At 27.2% G+C, this 23,077-nt stretch overlaps 1 protein-coding gene across 3 annotated transcripts; it reads left to right on the plus strand.

Annotated features, from left to right (window-relative positions):
* The first annotated feature begins 1,553 nt into the window (after window positions 1–1,553).
* LOC114126447 (paired mesoderm homeobox protein 2-like) lies at window positions 1,554–21,387 on the plus strand. 3 transcript variants are annotated; one of them, XM_027990395.2, is made up of 7 exons: window positions 1,556–2,233; window positions 7,266–7,557; window positions 7,788–7,984; window positions 15,436–15,614; window positions 19,345–19,516; window positions 20,171–20,293; window positions 21,140–21,387. In XM_027990395.2, the coding sequence occupies exons 3-7, from the start codon at window positions 7,804–7,806 to the stop codon at window positions 21,301–21,303; spliced, it is 819 nt and encodes a 272-aa protein (XP_027846196.1). In that variant the 5' UTR covers window positions 1,556–2,233; window positions 7,266–7,557; window positions 7,788–7,803; the 3' UTR covers window positions 21,304–21,387. The 3 variants fall into 3 exon arrangements, with proteins under 3 accessions (XP_050055526.1, XP_027846196.1, XP_027846197.1); XM_050199569.1 differs by having other exon boundaries at window positions 1,554–2,233; window positions 7,266–7,984; XM_027990396.2 differs by lacking the exon at window positions 7,266–7,557.
* The last annotated feature ends 1,690 nt before the right edge of the window (window positions 21,388–23,077 follow it).

The following is a 23,077-nucleotide window of genomic DNA, read 5'->3' on the forward strand; positions in this document are numbered from 1 at the left end:
TGATCCACAATGGGCGAAAGATTAAAATATGATCTTATATGATTATTGAAACTGAGAAGGGAGATGCAAGTAATATTGATTTATAAGAGGCTGTAAATGCTTTTGCACGCATTAAACCCGTAGATAATAGGTAGATATCCGCCAATTAAAATTTTAAAATAATTAATAATTTGATATTTTGTATTAATGATGTTTAATTTTGGAATTTAAGTGTATTCCATATTCATTATACCTTATTTGACTTTTTTCAAATAATAGTGAAATGGCTTCAGCTGGTTGTTTTAATTGCTTATAATAAGCGTTTAATTGCTAGCTATTTAAAAGTTGCATAAGTCGTTATGAGTATAGTTTCAATTAGAATAATTATAAAGGGAAAGCAATTTACATAGGTTTGCATAGAGTATACCCACATTCATTACCTTTATGTAAATATATTTTTGTGAACTCTATAGAGTAGTGGTAAGGTACCTAGTACCTACCAATCACATATTTTGGTCATGGAATTCAAAGTTTGAAGCATGGACTAAAAAACACTCTCATTAACTTTGAACTTTATTCAACAGCTAATCTTGATAATTTAGGTACGCATATTATAAAATATAAACCCGTTCCCTAATGCGTATAGTTAATTAAACTACTCTCGAGATGTAGATTCATTTAAAGACATTTTTATTCTGCACAATTGGTATTGTACTTTTTTGGGTTTTTTTTTTCTTAAAAATGTAGGTACTTTTGAGAAAAATTTTTTTACTCCATAATTGTTACTGTAATATCTATATTGCTATATTATATTGTTAATTTTTAGGTATATATGAAATATTGGACTTTTATAATATCTAATAATGCAATAATTATATTGGTATACCTATATAGTATATACCTAATAATAATACATTAATACGACGTAATTAAGATAACGTCAATTCTACTACGATTTTCGATTAGATATACCATAATACCATATGCACATCATACAGTACCTAGGTACTAGTTAATTTACTACCTATTTACTATTTAGTCTATCCGCAGCAGTCGTAGAGTCAACAACTCGTGTTTTATACAAAAATTTTATCGTTAATACTTTTAATAACTTTTAATTGCACGTTTTTTAGGCATAATTATGTTTAATTAGGCTGTACAAAAATCTGGTCTTCAATTATACTTATGACTTATCATTATTGATGTAAGAAAAAAGGTATAAATGCAGTTTAGTGCCCTCTCCCCAATTTGATTTATTTTTATTGAAACTTATGTAACTCAACAAGTTAAGAATGATGGTGAAATTAGAATTTGTCGCTCGGGCTTACTTTTGAAGTTATAGCTTTCCAAAGGTTACGATTTTACGTTTATACGAATGCATGGAACATAATGCCGCGCCTTGGACCTCAAGTTTGTCACTATAATATACGCTCCATGGGAGTAATCCAAAATTTAACAATTTTATAATTATAGGTACTTTCCTAAAAATGTATATATTTTAAAATAAAAAAAAAAAACAAATGAAATTAACGTCAGCTAAATAATCAACGATAATTAAATTATAATTCCATATTTTTTACGTGTTACAATAGTATTGTCAACTTATTTGTAAAAATAAGTATGTTTTTTCATTTTGGGTTGTAAGAATATCACATTTCAAAAATAAATTCAATGCTTCTACCAAACGTTTTTGTAAACTTGGTAAAAGTTTTCAACGTTCAAAAAACATCTAGTTTATTGCTATATTAAAAATAGTATGAAATATTTTGCTATCCAGTTAGTCTATAATCTGTGTGGTTTTTTTGTCTATCGATCGTATTGTATAGTCAAAAATATTAGAGTGTATTTTTTGGATGGATATCGACTTTTAATTCTTTCGATCTCACGTTTTTGTATGGAATTCAGATTATCCGGCCTATCACCGTTCACGGGAGATAACGATTCGGAAACATTCACCGACATAACATAACGTCTCTCAAGACGCCTGTATTTTAGGATTTCATAAACACGTTGTTGATCAAACGCAGAGTACGGTATACCCTTTTCGGTTGTTTTAAACAAAAACAACGTTATGATTTATAATATAACAAATAAAACTAGATGTATTTGAAAAATGGTTAATTAATAATGATATACACACTAACGTTACAAAATTATAAACTATAAGTGGCTGGCGCAATAAGACATGGACATGAGTTACGTGGTTCTGAGCACGTATAAACTCAAAAAATTCATTATCCAACGAAAATGACAGGTTAGTACCGATTTATATAAATACAGTATATTATAATTATTGTACAATAATAGTATAAGTTCTATTTATGCATAAAATGACCAGTGACGTATTTAGGGGGGCTGAGAGGGCTTGGGCCCCGGGCGGTAAATTTTAGAGAGCATTTTGGTATAATACGATACCAAGCTGGTTATTTGGGTGATAAAAAATAAAAAAAGTTATGGCACTCAAATAACCTGGGACGCAAAATTCCTAAATATGTCTCTGAAAATGACAGCTAAATATATATGTGTACATGATTTCCAATCTAACTAAACTTTTGACAATATAATAAATTATATAAAATAATATAATTACAATTTTATTTTTAAAGTTTAATCAAATGATTGATTGCCAATAACGTTTATTATAATTATTCTTTCTTAATAATAAATTACTGTTGGCTCGTTAATATAAATACGAATAATCAAAAATAATAAAAAAAAAAAATAACCATCTTTGATATTATATTTCTGTTATCGGTAAGAAAACTAATATTTAAAACAGCAGGCGTAATACATAGGCATGATAAATTTACTCACGTTATGAATGTATGTTAATCATAATAAACGCATTTTAGAATCTGAGTAAAATGATGAATGTATTTATTTTACAATATGTTTTTTTTTGTATATGATAAGTTCTAAGTAGTCGGTATAATGATTCGGTTTTCAACTTTCAGAGTGGATTTGGATAGAATATAGGATCTAGTTTGTACTTTAAAAAGGCTAAAATAAAAATGTTACTAAACTAATTTTGAGTAAATTATTTACTTTTTACAATTTAAAATCAAAAACAAACAATTGCAAAAACTTGAAACTTATTATTTGCATTTTGTTGTAAACAATATATAAAATATTAAATTTTTAAATCTAAAATTTTAAAATGTAATATAGTATTTGCCATAAGTAGTATCTACGTTCTTAACTGGAACTCACAAAAAGAGAATCACAAAAAAATAAAAATTATATTTAAATTATTATATTAAAATAATAGATTAATATGTAAATATTATGATGGTTAAAAGTTGATTGATTGATCACGTCTTTATAATCTTAATACAAACGTTGTAAAATTATGGCTAGTAACCACAAATTTTACTGATTTATTTTGTACATATCTATTGTGTTGCCTTAAATTGCTAATTGTTTTTATTTTATTTGACTGTTGAAGTTTCAATTTGTATTAAATTTAGATATTTATATGTTTTTCACTACTTACTGCTTGTATATGTCATTTTACTTTATTTTAATTGTGTTAATAATTATTATTATACTACTATAATACTAATAATATTAAATATGTCAAGAAAAAATAAATAGTGGCCTGCTTAATATTTATGCGTACCAAAAAAAAAATTGAAATGACGCCCCTGCTTATCTATGTTGCGGTATTATTGTATTAATTGTCCAGACTAAAGAACCTAGATAATATAATATTTAGGCTCTCTAGTCCAGACCATCGGTGAACTTTATCACATCCGTGTCGCCGCCGGTCGGACCAATGACCGAGCTTATCGGACTAGTCTGGGCGTCTGGCCGGTGACGGTCGCATCTTTTGTTCATTTTCGGCAGCCGCGGATTTCGTGGGTGTTCCCTTGGCCGTTTTTCGTACAAACGCGTATGTATGTGCTATGCGGTGACAGTTTTTTTCTATTTTATCGTCGACGTCTGTTTTACGTTTATATTATGCAGATTTATTGACGACCACGTTTAGTCCGTTAATTCTGCACCGTTGTGAATTCGTGTGTGTGTGTGGATGCGGATCGCCATTCTTCTTTTTTTGTTATTCGTGGACCTTTAACTTTCCTGGTATATTATCATTGGGAGTTATGTGCGCATCGTTTCGCATCCTTTGCCTCATGTGTAGCCGACTTCCGTTTTTTTGGTTTTGCAGTGTTTTTTTTTTGTATACGCCGCCGTTGTGACATATCCGCTATGGAAATTCACTTTTCAACGCCTCCACAGTAGGTGTTCAGTTGGTTCAAATTGTCAACACTATTGCCTATATAATTTGGACTCTCATATCTACACCGGATGACGTTATCATATTTTTATATATATTATACTAATTAAATGCTAATAGTATAATCAATTATGCAAAATACTTCTCTGTTTTAATATCAAAAGCTGACTTGAATTTAAGTTTAACACATTTATTACATTGATATCTCTCGACATCGAGCAGTCATGATACTACACTGTACACACTAGAAATGATTGTACAGTAGAGCGATTGATCTCCAAATTTCTTATCGGATATAAACCATTTTAACTCAACTAGTAAAACATGTAGGTACATGCAGTTTGAATAACAAAAGATTAAAATATTTGTATACACAAAAATTGTTATTTATATTAATATATGGTATAACATATAAACAAGATAATTTTTAACAAATTAACCAAAACACTTAAAACTAATATAAAAAAATATATGAATAAGGAAAAAAAAAGAAAACCGATGGCGTACATGAAAATTTTACTATTATGGGCCCCATAATTATCACTTGCCCAGTAATAGAGAAAACCGCCTTACACCATTGAACAATTTCAGTTTTCTTTCCCGTATGGTCATCTATAATTATATCTGTCAAGCTCGTGAACGAATTCTTCTCTGTAGTCCTCATCTCGGTGATTCTACGTCGAACAACCACAACAGATGCTCCTAAAGACTCTCCGGAGGGCCAACAGAAATCGGCTTCTTTTCTATTCTGGCTGTTTTAAATACTTTTAATGGCGCCATCTTGTTCGTTTCCACGTCAAAAATGGAAATTTCAATGAATGGATCATTTTCCTCGGACGTCGCATCGAAATCTGTTTCCACGCAACTGATGCCGACGGAAATCATAATTTTGTGGACTGCGCCGGCGTCAACATTTGTTCTTCCGACACACAACCGGCGATGCCATCTCAAATTCGTCGTCTCGCGAGTTTCAATTTCACATATTGAGGATTCGGCCAACGCGCATTGGTCATTTGGTCCGTTGTCATCAGCTTCGTGGAAAGCGGCGGCGTCAATATTAATTCCTCTGGACAATCTATTTCACTTTCATTGTCATTTGAAGTCTTGGTTGGAATTTTATCCATAACTATTTTTTATTCTGTTTATTATAGATAAAAAAAATGTATAAGAAATAAGTTTTTTAGCAATCGATCTGCTATCTATAGAGTATGAACAGTATAACTGAATTAAAAATTGTCTCCATGATACATTTCTTAGAATCTCGCCTTGATAACAATTAAAAATAACTTTACAAAATACTATGAACAGTTATAGATGTATTATTACGCTTAAATAAAATACTACAGTTTTTATAATTTAATCATTTATTTTTTTGACAAATTGTATTGGAAAAACATTTGTAATTTACTATTTAGTATTTTAGTGTTATAAAATACTAAATACATTCACCCGTATAATAACTAATATTTCTCAAACTGTTATAGTTCAAAAACGAAAAAATATAGATATTTGAAATTTTCACAAAATGTTTATATCATCATTTTATAATCATTGTAAAGTTTTCAAAATATTTTAACTCTTTAGGTTACTATAGGTATTTTTGATTTTTTTTCCTTAAATATTAATACAAATTATTCGCTGGGTAAAAATTCTTAACAATTTAATCCAAGATCCCATAAAGTTATTCTAATATCTAGGACCTAGATATATAAAAGAATTAAAAATACATAAGCACAATTTTATATACATTGTTAATTAGAATTTTGATAAAATTCGTCAAAATTGCAACAAAAAAAAAAGATAAACTTTTTTACAGTTAGAAATATCTATAAAAGTGTTCTTTAAAATATCCAACTTATGAAAATTTAATAAAAGATTTTTTTACAAGTAATTTACACCGGTAAAATCTAAAAATCAATTCATAAATCAATTCGACAATTGAGAACCAACTCGTATAGTTGTTCCTCAAAATTATAACTACTACAATATTTGATAAATAATGACAAGATAATCGACTCCCATTTTACATATTCGTATTTAATAATTAATGAACCCAGTGCATTTGTGTGATATATTATAGAAAACTCCCCTTACAATTACACACATAATTATTCTGCCCCAAACATTCTTTAAAAAAACTTCATATTTTCTCCTCAACAATTCTTTGTCTCTTGAAGAATTCCTCAATTAAAGTAGCACCACCAATATTTTTAAATTTTTAAAACAAGTAGACTTCCATAAAAAAACTGTAAACATCATGTTTTCTCTTGTGTAATAGTATATAAATGTCACAATAGGCTGATAAAGATTGTGATTAAAGGCTTAATAAAAATAATAATAAATAAATGAATAAATAATTTTTTAATTGAGAAATAAATTATTTATTTTAGGAATTATGTATTAAATTTTCAAGTACTTTTACCCTTTCATAATTTTTTATTGGCACTTCTAAAACTAAAAAAATTGATTATTTCAACTATCTATAAATAGCTAAAAAATTCAAAATATTTTGAAAATTATTATACATATTTCAAGTTTTTATAGTAGTTATCATTTTTGAATTATAACAAGATAAATAAATCGATTAAGTTAAATTCTACGTTAACGTAAAAATGATTGATTTTCCTTAATTATTTGTTTATTTTTCCATTTATAAAAATACTTTAATTTTGACCTCTCTGAAATATAAATTAAATTAAATTTTATATCCAAAAACACCTTCAAAATTGAAAATCCAAGCATTTTATTGACAACTATTATGGTGTTCTTATATACTCACAAAATAAACATATAATTTTGTAAAATCAATACATTCATTTCTCCATTCTATAATCTAAAATGTTCACTCATAAAAAGTCTTTATTTAGAATATTTTCCAGTTTTCACTCATTATACTACCGAAAATGACAAAATAAGGGTAATTTTAATGGTTATTATAATTTTAAAATCACTGCACATATATACGTTATGCATCTTCTCAAGTCTCCAGAAAAAAACCTCGAAATAATGAGCTACACAGTGTTATATTGTATATGTATAATATATATAGGTATCTACCCGCGCACGGTGGCGACGGTCGCTTGTCAGTTTTTCGAACAGACACCATAATTCGCGCGGACACCCGCGATTGGACTCCTACCAAAAGGCCGCCACCGCCGCCCCCTAAATAATATCGTCTGCTCGACGCACGCACGCACGCGCATCCGTTGTAGAGGCGGTCTTGTTTTATATATTTTTAAGTGTGGATATACCACTGAATATCCTGCATCTCAAACCGTCACAGTATGTCTTCGCGTACCGCCACCTCCGCCGTGATTATTGCGCTTAAGCACACATTAAATGTAATTATAATACCATAATATATACAAATATATAATATTATAATTCAATTTATTAACGTATTCGATATTATTATTTTAACAAAAATAAGTAAATAGCGGTTCGTTTCAGTATCCATATAAATACACCTATAATAATAATAATAATAATAATAATAATAGAATATATTAATAACACACCGCGTGCTGTACCTACTCGATAACTGTTACAATTTTTGTATGCGTTTTGAAAGTGGTTTCGTCCTGCACATGCTCAGTGAACAGGGCGCCGCCGTCGGCGGGTCGTACGGCAGGTCCGAGGACGAGTACGCGTCCGAAAACACCAAGAGGTTCACGGTGGACTCGCTCTTGCAAGTCCGGAGGCCGGCTATTGTGGCCGATGACAATAAACGGTCGGCGGCTACCTGCACGACGCCCTGCTATGAAATCGGTAAGTTTACTAATATTATGTATTATAGATAAACACGGGGTAAATGATGTTCATAAACCGTATGTTCATAAATATATGTAAATCCGGATTTCGATTTTTACGGAAGAACATTATCATATACATTAAAGTTCCTTGCGATTTTTATACAATTATAATTTTATTGTAATTTTTAATAATCATATATAATGACTTTTTTAAATTAGCCAATTATATATTATTTTACAATAGTTTTACGTGAAATAAGGGAAATTTGACTGTTATGTCAATATAGAAAAAGTTACCTATGTATAGGGCATACGTATTGATGTTTAATTAAAAATGTATTGTTTGATTTAAATCTGATAGGAAGATTAATGCACGTATTGCAGGACGCAGAGTAAACGGTCCCTGTGTCCACCTCTGAGTCAATCTACATATTATCTATAAATTTATAATAGGTTTATCGCACGCGGCATGTACGTTAAATCGTATAAACTGACCCAACTTGTTACTCAGAGTAACGTAGTTTTTATAAAGTATCGACGAGGTTTGTGTTAATTTGTTTATTAAATATATTATATTTTGAAAATATAAACAGTTTATATTCTGCATATTTTTTTAATTTATCAAACTTATAAATCATGAATACTATGATAAAGTGCAGTACAAATATAAATACTTTTTGAGAAATTATAAAGCTACATTTTTTTTTTAATTAGATGGCACATTTACGTTTTTGTATAAGTGGATTATTAAATTTCAATATATAAGTGTACAATATATTATATATAAACATTAAAATGTTATCTTTATTTTGTTAAGCTGATATAAGTAAACATGCATAATGGATTTTTTTTTTAAGTATATTAAAGATAATGAGTTTTAGTATTTATTAAACTTTTTTCATTTTTGGTACCTAGTAGTACCAAAAAGTGTACTATAGTGTACATAGTGGCTTTTTCGAAGAAAATTAATTATAACTATAGAAATCTTCTCCTAAATTGCACATAATATATAATATATACGTGATGTACCCATAAATTTCCCATGTACCAATTAGTTATTTATTAGTTTTATTTCTGTTAACATCTTAAAACTTGTACTTGTTTTTAAATAATAATTTGTTATTTTTATCATGCATCTTGTATCAAATATTTATTATTATACCAATAGTTAATTTACAATAGCACCATTAAAGTTTAAAATTCTAAATTACAATCTATATAACATACTAAACTATGAATAAATATATAAATATATGAAATCGTATGCAATTTCTATAATAATATGTAGACAGTAGACACTTTATAAACTGTCTGTTATATATTATGCTTCTTAAGAGGACATCATGTCTGAATGTGTTTAGTCTATAATTTGTTTAACGTCTTACAAACAGTACAACACAATAAATCTGCGTTCAGCAAAACCAATGTTGTTACCTCTATTGGTTGTTGGTATCAATACTAGAGTAAATAAAATTGACCTTTGATTAATATTGAAAAACGGATTTACCTATTATCAAACTTTAAAGTAAGAATACCAATATTATATGCGTTTTCATATTGGTTTTTTTGATATTATTCAAAATTTAAGTGAGTTTTAATTTAATGTATGTATGTACCTATTTCAATATAATTTACTTAAAAATTGATAAATTGTAAAAACCAACGTACCTATCTACAAACAAAAACAATATTATTATTACTTTTTAATTTGACGATTAATCAGTTGATTTTAATACTACACCTAACAACATAAAATTTTATCTGCTTAACGCAAATTCGCTAAATTATATGTTAGTAATACGGTGACCACTGATGTTGGAGACATCGTGTAAGTGTGAGACGTCTTTTTAATTTTTTAACGTCTTCTTCTTTAATATTTTTATTTGGTATCTCTATTACATCAACAAATAGTTGTTAATTTAAGAAATTATTGTTTTATAACCACTCTATCGTTGGAATTGCTATATGTCAATCGAAAAAATAATGCGGGCCGTATAGTAGCCTGCAGAAGGTATATAATATACTAAGGCAACAAAGGACATTATAACTATATAGGTACCTACTGTTATTGTAAATGCATTTAGATTTAATCGATCGGGAATGAAACACTAAATCAAACTAATATAATGAGTCGAGTATTTGATCCTGGTTTATTTTAATTTCAAATGCCTGTTGGTCGTAAAGCATGACAAACATAATAATCGTATAATATAAATGTTATAAACTATCTAACTGTAAGCTGTAGCACGCCGAAAAATGTTTTTTGAAACGATCGCTCAAAGTTTAAACTTGATGAGTATATGTTGTATACTTATATAATACGATAATTAATGTTAAAAATATAAAACATATACAATAATAGAAACAATGTTGTTATTTTTTTACTATTAAAAAATTAATTATAGAACAAGAAAGTCCATATTTTGAGTAGGTGGTGCTCCTTATCTTTGTTTTGTCACTATTCGATTTAAAAAAAAAAAACAGCACACCACTATTATGTATAAGCTTACCTTAATGAATAATTGGTAATACTCGTAATGTTAGACCAAAAACATTTTAAAAAATCTTCTTGTAGTAAAATTAATTTGAATGTCATTGTAATAAAAATAAGCAAATTTATAATATTTTTTAATTAAATGTACAACAATTATTGAAAATCGATTTCAAAAATCCACTAAATCAAATCAAATTTAAATAATAATATACTTATATCAACCGTATTTAATGAGTAATGACATTCACACTTAAGCTGACGAAATGAATAATGTTTCATACTTTATACCTTCCATCAAGTGACAAATTGTTTATATAGAAAACAGTTTAAGTTCAGAGTATATATAAGGTTGTAAGGTGTCAGAAACTTTGTAGGGCTTTATTTTAACTCAATTTATGTGATACACAGTTGAATATACACTGAAATGCAAATATAATATATATTTTATACCTTCATATAACACATAAATATAAATACAGCAGTGGTGTAATTAGGAATTTTTCTTGGGGAAGGGAAATTAAATGTTTTTAGTAGAAATCTGTAAACTTTAACACATCCAAAAAAAAAACTTATTAAACTTTATTAATAACACAATTATTTATAATATTATAGTTGAATTACTATTAAATTATAAATATTACAACATATTAATAAAATAAAGCATTGGGGGATCTATCCCTATTAGGGGAAAGAATTGACTTTAACAGTGTAATTAACTATTTACTTAATAACTTTTATACTTGTTAATTAAAAAAAAAAATAATGTATTTAGCTTCTTAATTGTTAACTATCTATATTATATTATAAAAATTAATATTAATATAATAACAAAACTTATTAGAATGGTATTTGGTTAATTATATTTTTCAGCTATTTTGGTATAACTATTATGTATGACATATGTATACATAAAATTACTCTGTATAATATATAAGCTATTAAACAAAGTACAGAATATAATAATATAATTTATCAATGTGTCAACAAAAAATGCTAGTATAAATTACAGTAGTAAACGATTTGATAGGCTTTTAATTGTAAGATAATTTTATTTTTAAATTTATAATAAAAATAACTTGACATATTAGAAGCAAAAAAAAAGGCGCCTTGCAGTGTACATTCTATAAAATATTATTCTATTTTATTTTGATAATTATATAAACTTTTATCGAAGCACATATTTTTGGAGGGAATATTTACAAAACACATTTCTCTATAAAAATGTTCAATTTTCTGCACCATATTTAATTAGATAAATCACACTGATTGGCATTATTATTTTATTTAACATTATCAATGATACTTATTTTCTACCGTAGTTCAGTTTTTATTTATAAAATTAAATTATAAAACAGCTGTAATATAAAATATTTATAATAAATAGAATGTTATAGGTATCTTATATAGCCTTTAGGTACTTACATAATGTAATTATTATTATCCAAGTACTGATTTTAATATCAAAAATGATAAAGTATGCATAGAAATTCAAATTCTTATATTATTGTTTTGAAATGATTTTTTTAACGAGATCTGGAGATAAATCGCGCACAATATGGTCAGCGATTATTTAGCATTCACAGACGTCTATGGATTTAAATTTAGCCGCTGTTGCAGAGACTAACGTCTGACTGCGCGGCCGTAAGTCCTGTAGCCGCCGTACAACTGTATGTATTATTATATACTACGCGTTACACGACGTATTAACGTGTCACATATAATGCATAATAATAAAATATATAAATTTTATTATAATATGATTCTTGCTATTTTATCATACAGTAGCTAGTATTTTATGACAGCGCGGTAGCGATGGAAGAACTGCTCCTGATTTTTTTTCTCTAGCGAAGCAGAGCAATTTGCAGAGCTTACAATTGGTAAATTTTTATTTACTTTATTTTTTATTATTTCGCTTCTCTTTTTTCCTAGTGTTCTTTCGGTTCTTTGAAATCTATAAAGGCTATTCATAAAACTACGCTATCAACTTTGAACGTCGATTTCATGAACGACGAACAATATAGGTAAATTGTAGTTTTTAGACACTGCAGCATTCAGAAAATTATGTATAGGTAGGTACTTCAATAATTTAAGTAATAACAACTAATATTATTATTATGAGTATTATGGCGGCTAGGGTAATACATGAGTAAAATAATTTACTATCTTCTGTAATGATTATATACATAGATACCTATATATATGTATACATATTATACATACCGATTTTAAAGGGTTGATGATTAGCAAGCCAGCAAAGCGCATTCGTCACTGCCTATCGCTATATATATATTATATAATATAGGTACTTACTGTGACAAAAATGCATTTTATCGTACGTCCGGGTCGTGGTTTTTTTCTCGTTCGTCCACATTTTCGATGTCTCCGTGCCCGTGACTTAAAGGTCAGGAATCCGTGTATACTTGCCCCGACGATTGATCGAACGGTTTTTAATTGTTCAATGCTTGCCAAATGTATATACGAGCGATCGCGAATCGCGAGCTATCTTCTCTGCGATAATAATCTGCCACGTCCGTCGCCTTTTTTTTATTGGAATTCGAAATACTTTAACTACATATATTATACTGATTACTGATACACTACATAGTAAATAACTATTATACTATATAATACAAACCCGTCGTTTACTCACGTATATGTCTGATTAATTTATGTAAATTGTAAGTACTATTATATTAATTATTATTACATAATACGTATTGCCTAAGTATAACTGCAATTTGATTATTAGGTACCTATTTTATTTATAATTGTTATTATTATTGCAATTTTGTCAAATCAGACTCAATTAGTGTTTATCAACAATAAATTACTCAATATTGTAGACATAAAAAAAATGATAATGTTTTTTTGAAAAGTGTTTTATTTTAATGCATATAATATTATAGGTATATAATTATGATAAGTATACATATTATTTAATTATTTTTAAGGTTCTTAATGAAAATTTAATTAAGTACATATTTAAATATTATATTATAAAAACACAACATTAGTGTTGTAGGTACAGATAATATAATTGAAATTCAATATTCTTTATTTTCTCAAAAAAAAAAAAATAATAATAATAATAATAAATAAATACATAAAAATTAAAATAGATGTTGATTTCAAAGACTGTACTAAGAAAAACAAACAATCAAACAAGGGTTTTACTCCAAAAAGTTTCGAAAAACTATTTAAACGAGTGGTTCATCACAGTAGCATATGAAAACGCATAATAATTTAAAAACGCTATGCACACGCCGGGCCTGGGATGTTGTTAAAATGCGTCTGATTTATGTTTTCGTTAATGTTATTTATTAGGCCGGTTAACTAATATATGGTTAATAGACCAAAACACTAACGTCGTCATTTGTGTCATTGGACATGTTCCATTGCATTAGTCTCCTGTAAATTTAAACCTCTCGGCTATATGTGTTCGTCTCGGGTATACATAATATATACATGCATACATTATTAAATTAATTTTTAACCTATTAATTAAAAAAAAATAAAACGTAATTGATATTAAAATATATATATTACAGTCGAGAACGGTATGTGGGTGGATAAGAAATTATATAAGCATTTTATTACGTACTTAAATTATTAATGTAAACAATTAAATGATATATGATTAATTTGTATTACAGCTTGTTAAATAAAAAACGTGTAAATTAAAGTATGTATGCTAATTCAAACAGATGTTTTAAATTGCATTTAAAAAACACAACTAATAAATCGCTGAAATACATTTGGTCTCAGAAAAATCATCAAATATTTTATGCATCTTAATTAAGATTCTTCATTTTTAATTTTGGATATTTGACAAAATTAATTTAGCCGTATTTCATTACTTTATCTTAGTAAAGAATCTATATAACAAATAGTTTCGAAATTGTTAATTTTTGGTGAAATTTATATTTATTTATTTTATAAAACATAATAAATTACAATAGTTTTTATAAAATTTAAAATATTAAAAGTTAAATTTGTATAAATATGTTGCGTATACCTTTAATCTATTAATATTATATTTAATCGATTAAGTACCTATCTCTATATAATAGATGCTTTAAGATATTTAAATTTTAGTTAATTAAAATATATTATAATGGTACGTTATTATTCCTATATTAACATAGTTACAACAATATAATTTAATATATACCTAACATATCATATTTTAAAAAATATCATGTTATAAATTCAAAACAATTTTGAAAATAGGAATATAAATAATAATAATTTTTGAAATACAATTATTGTACTTACAAATTACAATAGGTTACGATGATATATAAAGGTGAAGTATTAACGAAACAGTATATAGTATATACAATGCCTTATATAACCATGATATTAATATTTATGTCCATAACGGTAGAGCACTTTAATTTCACGGTTAGCTTAATTTAAAATACAAGTAGACGCACTGATGAAAATATTTAAAGCAATTAAGGCCTCTTTTACTTCATTGTATTTTTGATGTAAATATTAAAAGTTTAACACGGCGAGGTGTTTGAATTTAATAAATACATATTATAATATGCTTACAATGCTTACATGTTATTATATTGTATTATAAAGAAATACAGGAAACTAATTTTATTTCATTAAATGAAATATAAACTATTATTAATCTTAAAATGTCATAATTACATTAATATGTAAGTATAATATAGGTATGTTGAATCAGTATTGAAATTAAATTATACGAGTATATGTCTTTAATAAAAAAATCACTTGAATGTTTTTCCTCGAGTTTCTACCTAGTTATTAAAAAATACATTATTTATAGATGAATTTATAAATGTGGTTATCTATTGTTATTATATAATATTTTATAGATACTTAAAAGATAATATTCGTTAACATTTGTCATAAATTCATACATACAATATTATTGACACTGATAGAATTAATAATAAGTGAATACAACATTATAATTTTATTTATATCCTTCTTCTTAGAAACAAATTCTGCAGAGACGGACGGTCAACGAAAAAACAAGCCAAGAAGAAATCGTACTACATTTTCTAGTTGTCAATTGCGAGCATTAGAAAAAGTTTTTGAAAGGACACATTATCCAGACGCGTTTGTTAGAGAAGAACTGGCAAGAAGAGTTTGTCTCTCTGAGGCTAGAGTTCAAGTAAGGATATACAAATAAAGTCATTATATAGTCTATAGGCAATATAGCAGCCAATATAGATAGGTACCTTTATAGGCAAGGCACTTGCATAACTGTATAAGTAAAATTTGTGCCTACCTGAATTCTAAAATGTATTAATTTATTATTCGTTTAATATATATTATAAATTTACTCACTAAATTATATAACAAGTCGTAATAATTACATTACACCATAATCCTGTATAAGTTGTTTAATTTATAATTTATCAATTTATTATACTCATAGTTTGAATGTGTAGCCTTCAGTAGATTATTATTAAGTAATTTATAAATTTAAAGTAGCTAACTTTAATACATATCATAATCGATAAAAAATATTTAAAAAGTTTCAGTTTTCCTCATTGTTTCTAAGCAAAATATCTAATCACAGTTATTTTTCCTTATTAATCGATGTTTATTGTTTATTTTTAACGTTTGAATTGGTGCACCTATTGGCTATTATCATTTTATATTTGTACTTAAAACTATTTGAAATAATAACATTTGACTCTAATAAACACATAAACTCATATTATATATACAACGAAATAAAATAAATATTTTTAAAAAATTGATAAATCACACTTTTTTCAAAAGAGGTTATACCTTATGCTAATAATAATTACCCAAAAATACGTGTAAATACTATCTATGCTAATCTTAAAGGAGAGGGGAGTTTTATAGAAATACATTTTCGTAGAGAAATAAGATATTTCGGAGGAAGGTTATTAATCTCTATGTGAGCAAGTTGCACAATGCAACGCTGGTTACATGTTCCATTACATACAAAAAATATAAATTAATTTTATGTACGAATTTTAATTTTTTATTTTACTAAAAAAAAAATTAATTATTGTAATTTTGTATGAAAAAACACAACTATAATAGATAATTGATAAGTATATAAGTATATAAAAATAAATCATATTATAATTTTATCTAAAATGAAAAAGTTCATATATGAAAATATATAGAAAATCTGCTCCTATATCGGAATAGATAACTATTTATAGTACCTAGGTACTTTTATTAGCATACCTATTCAATATATTATTATAATAATATTGTATTGTTAGATATAACCTTATAATATACGAATACATACCTATTCATATGAATGTGTATCTATTTTGTGTATTTCTTTCGATAAATGTATGTATTAATCATTTAATTTCGTAAAGAAATATCAAAACCATAATTTAAATTCTTTTCTGCACGATAATTTACATTTTAAACTAGTTAATGATATGGTTTATAAGCATTATAATCGAAAAACATCAAGCGCTTATTCTATTCGCGGACGCACTCGGGCCAGGGGCGCACTTGTTGCCGGCACATCCGTCGCACTTTTAATCCGACGCGTTTAGCTAATTGACAGAGACGCGATCACCTCATGCAGTCACACTCATACATATATATATATATATATAATACTCAGCAGTGACAGACGAGCACGTGGCCGATGTGGCGTGTGGGTTTCGTGTAGATAAACACACACAGAGACACACAGCTCAAGTATTCTCTCACACAGCTCAAATCTCTCTCACACAATTCAAGTCTCTCTCTCACACACGTGTTGACATGTGTCCCTAATTTGGACGGTCGCGGCGCCCGTTCAACAAGTATCTGTTTATATATGTATTTGTGTATATGTGCGTGTGAGTGTGTGTGTAAATATTATATGATGATCTGTGTATACCTAAGCACGGTAAATCAAAGGAAGTTCGGTCTGCAGAGAGAAGGCTGTCAAGTCCGCCCGGCGGAATTCGCGGACCAGTGATTTCGTGACGCGCGGGCGGAGGGCTCGAGTCCAAGAGTTGACGACAGAGGAACGCCGCCGCGGCAGCTACATACAATTATATTATATTATTGTGAAACATATGTATAATATAAACGTGGATTGTTCGCCGTGCGCTTGCACGTGTGCGGGGCTCGAGTCCGAATCAATTAACATTCGAATGAGAGACGTATATTACAACGTATATACCTATGTATCTGTGTGTTCTGTGCAATCTGTTCTAGCGTGTAAATGTATAGGAACTATATACTATTATTATACGTGTCTAAAAAATAAAAATCAGTGCGGTGCTTTTTATATGTATTTATTATATTTCATAATATTATACAATATACATGTGTATACGCATACATATACTTTCTTATTCTTGCAGAGTATATAAACCCAAAAGATAAGGCTAAACTATATAATTTATTTATTGAATTATATTGATGGCACTTGACAAATACACTATAGGGTGTAAAGAAATTAAATACTTTAAAAATAGAAAAAACCAAATTGAAAGAAAATTATAAAACAAATTTCCAACAAACGTGCACTGGTGAAACATTCATTTTCTTACATTCCTTCACACACTACCTGTTTTCTGGTATTTATAAGAACAAAAGTATCGTGTTAACCACTTAAATAATATCAAAGAGAGAAATTACCCCATCCTCCCAAATTCTGCATAGTGCATATGTTTGGAATAATTGCAAAATGTGCCGTCAGATATATGCTGTGGAGTAATTTATATACTTGGTATCCTTTATCAATAAGGATTAAGGAGCTATTAAAATATATATGTATATTTTATGCATAATATACTAGCTATACCTACATATTATGTTAAAGATTCCGCCCAGAAGCAAAAGTTCCTTTTGTAACGCAGTTACCTAGTTAATGCTAAATTTAATCCGGCCCTGATTATAAATCGTACAGTGGTATTATTATATATTCAAACTGTAGCAAAATTGCAAACGTTGCAGTATAAGTTATTATTGTAGGTACGTTTATATATATATAATTTGAGGTCATTCAATTTACAAAATGACAAAAAGACTATATATTCTATATACATATATCTTATAAAATATTTTTTTCGATTGTCTAAAAACATGTATTTTCGTTGTAGTGTTATTGTATACGAAAGTATATAAAGACATTAAAATATCGAAACTTTACATTATTTCATAAGTGCATAAAACCCTTCGGCCTTCGAAATTAAATTCAGTGTATACTATCATATATTATAATATAGTTTGTTTAGATGCGGATAAATAATCAAGTGAAATCTTCGAATAATATGGTGCCAAGTTCTAACTGTCAACATAACGAAAGACCTATAGTGACTATATACTGACTAGAGTTAATCAACTTACTGTATATTTACGAACGATATTAGTAATTATATTCAAGTATGATCAGAAATATTGTTTAGTACAGCAAATCATCAATTAGCAGTCACTATAATGATGTTAAGAGTCATTGTGGCTGATGTGGGCAGCTTGTATTTCAGGAGGGGTTCACCGATATTTTTGGGAGCTTTTTTTAATATTTTTACTTGAATATATTATCTATTTCTAAAATAGTTTCAATTTTTATTTGTGATTTAAATTTTTTTATGACATCTAGCTATTATATATTAATAAGTTTTCCACGTAAATTTAAGAAATATTAAAATCTATCACATGTCTTGAAAAAAATTACATTTTATTTTAGTAACATCGGATCAGTTTTATAATATGCACTGATTGATCTCTCTGAATTTCAATTTTAGAGTCCCAATTATAAAATGTTAAGGGATAACCTGCATGTTCAACCGGCATCCCTCAAGCGCACACCTAAGTACATAGGACATAGAGCTGTCATGTCGGATACATACTTATAATTTAAAAACACTAAATTTAGACATTTTACGTCTGATCTGCAGGTTTGGTTTCAAAATCGCCGGGCTAAATTCAGGCGGAACGAAAGAAGTAGTCTGTCGAGGAATAATTCCTCACTATCGACCACGCCCGATTGCAGATCCCCGAACGTGGAACAACCCCTTTTACCTAGATCGAATACAAACACCGTTCACTCGGAACCGCCGTTCACAGCTGGTAAGTAAAATACCTATCAAAAATGTACATATACCTACATGCAGTATATGACATATCAATGTATCATTATGCATAATGTAAAAAACTACAAATAATATTTATAAATTAAGATTTAGCGATGGATGATAAATAAAAAAAAAATAATCATCGATTAATTGTACCTATTACTTAATTAAAAATAATTGTAATAATCATACTAACATTTATAATATGTGTGTGTGTGTGTGTGTGTGTGTGTGTGTGTGTGCATTTACGCGCGCGCGACGTGCGTGTAAATCAAAAAACGTTGATTTTGTTTTAATTATTTAAAAAACTCTACAATTATAATTTATCTAATTTATTTTATTTTTATTGAAAATCAATAATTAAAAATCTTTCCCGTGACTTAAATCAAGTTTCATACCAATGCCGAATATGTACCTATATTGTACCTATAAGTCCTAATACTCCTAAACGTCCTAAACCAATTATGTATATTACGACATTCATATAGAGCTGTATCCAATCCGTATACATTCTCATTCTCAAATTAGGTATATAATTATATAAGTAACTTTGTTGATGATTATGATAAATGAAAATACGAAAACGCATTTAAATTTTAACTCTATTTATATAATCAAACATAAACTTAAACAAAACATGTCTATACAGGCTCCAGTTTTGGCGGACTCCTGGAGTACTCGGCATGGAAATCGAACGGCTTGTCACAGTGCGGAATGTACCAACACTCGTCAAGTTACCCGGCTTTCTTGCCTGCAGCAGTCTCTGCCACAGGTAACTATATCGAATAATTTAACTTTAGTCTATACCTTATAAATAATTAGTATAAATTAATATATTAAAAAATGAATTTGGTTAACCAAAAATCAAAATTTATTTAATTATTATTATTATAATTTGTTATCGTAAATATAATATATTCTTATATAATCTATATATTATATGTATACTATAATATAGTATACATATATATCATATATATTAAGAGGTACCGCGTTCAAATAAGCAATGGATACCGTAATCTAGACATATAATATATTATGAGTATACACCTCATAGAAATAATAATAATAATAGCGTAGTTGTTGATGTTAACTGTTAATGGTGTTATGACTATTCAAATTAAATATTTATTTTACTTTTATTATTACGATAGGTTAATTCAATTTTTACCAAAAACATTGAATTTACTTAATAATAATAGTTATACTATAATTATATATATTTATACTATATTATATTGTTGTTATTATAAACATTCTGTGAACATTTAAAATATCTAAAGTAATTCATTTAAGCCTTAGTCCAGCCTGTCACGCTTAAAACAAAATCGAGTTTTTCGTGAAAATTCCTTTTTTCCTGATAATTTTGAAAAATATTTTAATATTTTATTTTTAATTTTGACCCAAAAAAGGTTTTCTATCTAAAACCATTCCTAAAGTTAAAAATCGAAGCATTTTTTTAATTTTATCAACTATTCATCATGTGCACTTATACAAAAAAAAAAGAATTATTAGATCTTTAAAAAAATCAAAACAACAAATGGTTTCGTTTTAAATCAAAAAAATTTGAATTGATTTGAAAAATATTGATGTATTCAAGTTTTATGTTATTCGACAGGAAATCATGCCCACAGTAATCCTTCAATGTCGATGTCAGTTTCAAACTGTCTGGTACCAAACCACCACCACTACCACCACCACACCGGTTACATGGTTTCCACTAACCTGACGAATATGAGAATTCGTCCTCAAGAATATTATATGGACACTTCTCACATGTAGAACTGAAGATCGCATACATCACATATTTCAGCTCGTCATGTATTATTATTATACTTAAAATATATTTTATTTTGTTCGCTCCTACTTATTTTTTGCACATTATCATTGTTTTATTATAACCCTCCAGTTTCTATTCTATGAAAATATAATATAATAATGATAATGTTTCCATGACAAATTAAAATGATTTTATATTATGTTTGATATATAATTTTTTCATTCAGACAATTCATCTTGGTGTAATGAATTTATAATATTTTTAAAATTATTTAAAGTTAGTTACCAAAAATGTTCTTTTTTTTATTTAATTTTGGGCTTCTTTTTTAATAACTACATGAAAACCTTTATTCTATATTGATGGTTCATAATGAGTTTAAGGTGTATATCTGATTGTAATGGTTATATAATTTTTACTCTATGAAACTAAATTTATTTTATTTTATTTTAATCCCCAAATATATACTCATATCTATAAGTTATAGCGTTAGTACCTACATAAACAATAATAATGTAAAAAATAAAATATTCAATTATGTCATAGAGGCCAATACATACTAATTTGATGTATCTATTATAAACACATGACTAATTTACTTTCTATACTTTCAATATAGAGTTTTGTTGTTTTTATATTAGAGTGAATTGACATAAAAGTTAAAAATTTAACATTATCTATACTCTCTTGACTGAAATGTACTCCATTATTAAAAATAAAAATAACAAAACTATACTGTAAAAGAAATATTATGTGTTATTTAATAATTTTCCTAGCTATATACGGCAGAGGCATATGAAATATCCTTAAAATTATCATAATATTATGATTCAATGTAAGGCTAATAATACGTAGGTTCCTACTAAATATATTTTATGTAATTATAGTATACATGTTATAATGTTAATATAATGTTGATTTTTGTCTTAACATTAAAACATATACTCTGATGTTCTATATCAATTTAATATACCTACTTGTCTGTTGGATAATTTGAAATTGAATATGTAAAAAAAGACAAGTATTGTTTTTATTATTTGTATTTAAATCACCATTAGTTACTTTTTTCAAAAAAAAAACATAAATGTTTTAATTAGAATAAAAGTTTTTCCATGATATGATTTATATGAATTATATGAATACTTAATGATTAACTAACAATAATTTCACTATTAAAAATTGCATTATTTGTTTATTTATACTTACCTACACCAAGAATTTATTTATATATTTTCAATATTGTTCTTATACCTATTAATATTTTTTATCATTGTAAGTATACAATAAAACCGTGTTTTGTTTATATCAAATACCAATGTATAAAGCTGTTGAATAAATTTTAAAAGCACATAATATAATAAAATATATGATTAATTAATTAATAATACTATAATATTAATCAACCCCGATTAACTTTTTAAAAACTAGTGTAGTATAGGTACTGATATTCATATTTTATTATACTAAAAATAAAATCCATAAAGTAAGATAAACATCACATTTAAATGCATGCATTCGTTTATCACACTCAATGCTCAAATAATTAGGTACACGAATAATATTATTATTTATTAAACAGCTTATAAGTGTTAAAGATTTCAAACAATAAGAAAATAAAAAATTATGTAATCAAGACTACTGTCTACTAACTAAACATATAGGTGGGGTATTATAGTGGTTATTTCTGAAAATAGGTATACATATGTATACGTACCTATGTAGGATTAATATTTTCAGAAATCATAACTGATTCTTAATTAGTTACATCATCTGTACTTA

Source organism: Aphis gossypii, chromosome 2 (genome assembly GCF_020184175.1).
Source record: "Aphis gossypii isolate Hap1 chromosome 2, ASM2018417v2, whole genome shotgun sequence".
NCBI classification, from domain to species: domain Eukaryota; kingdom Metazoa; phylum Arthropoda; class Insecta; order Hemiptera; family Aphididae; genus Aphis; species Aphis gossypii.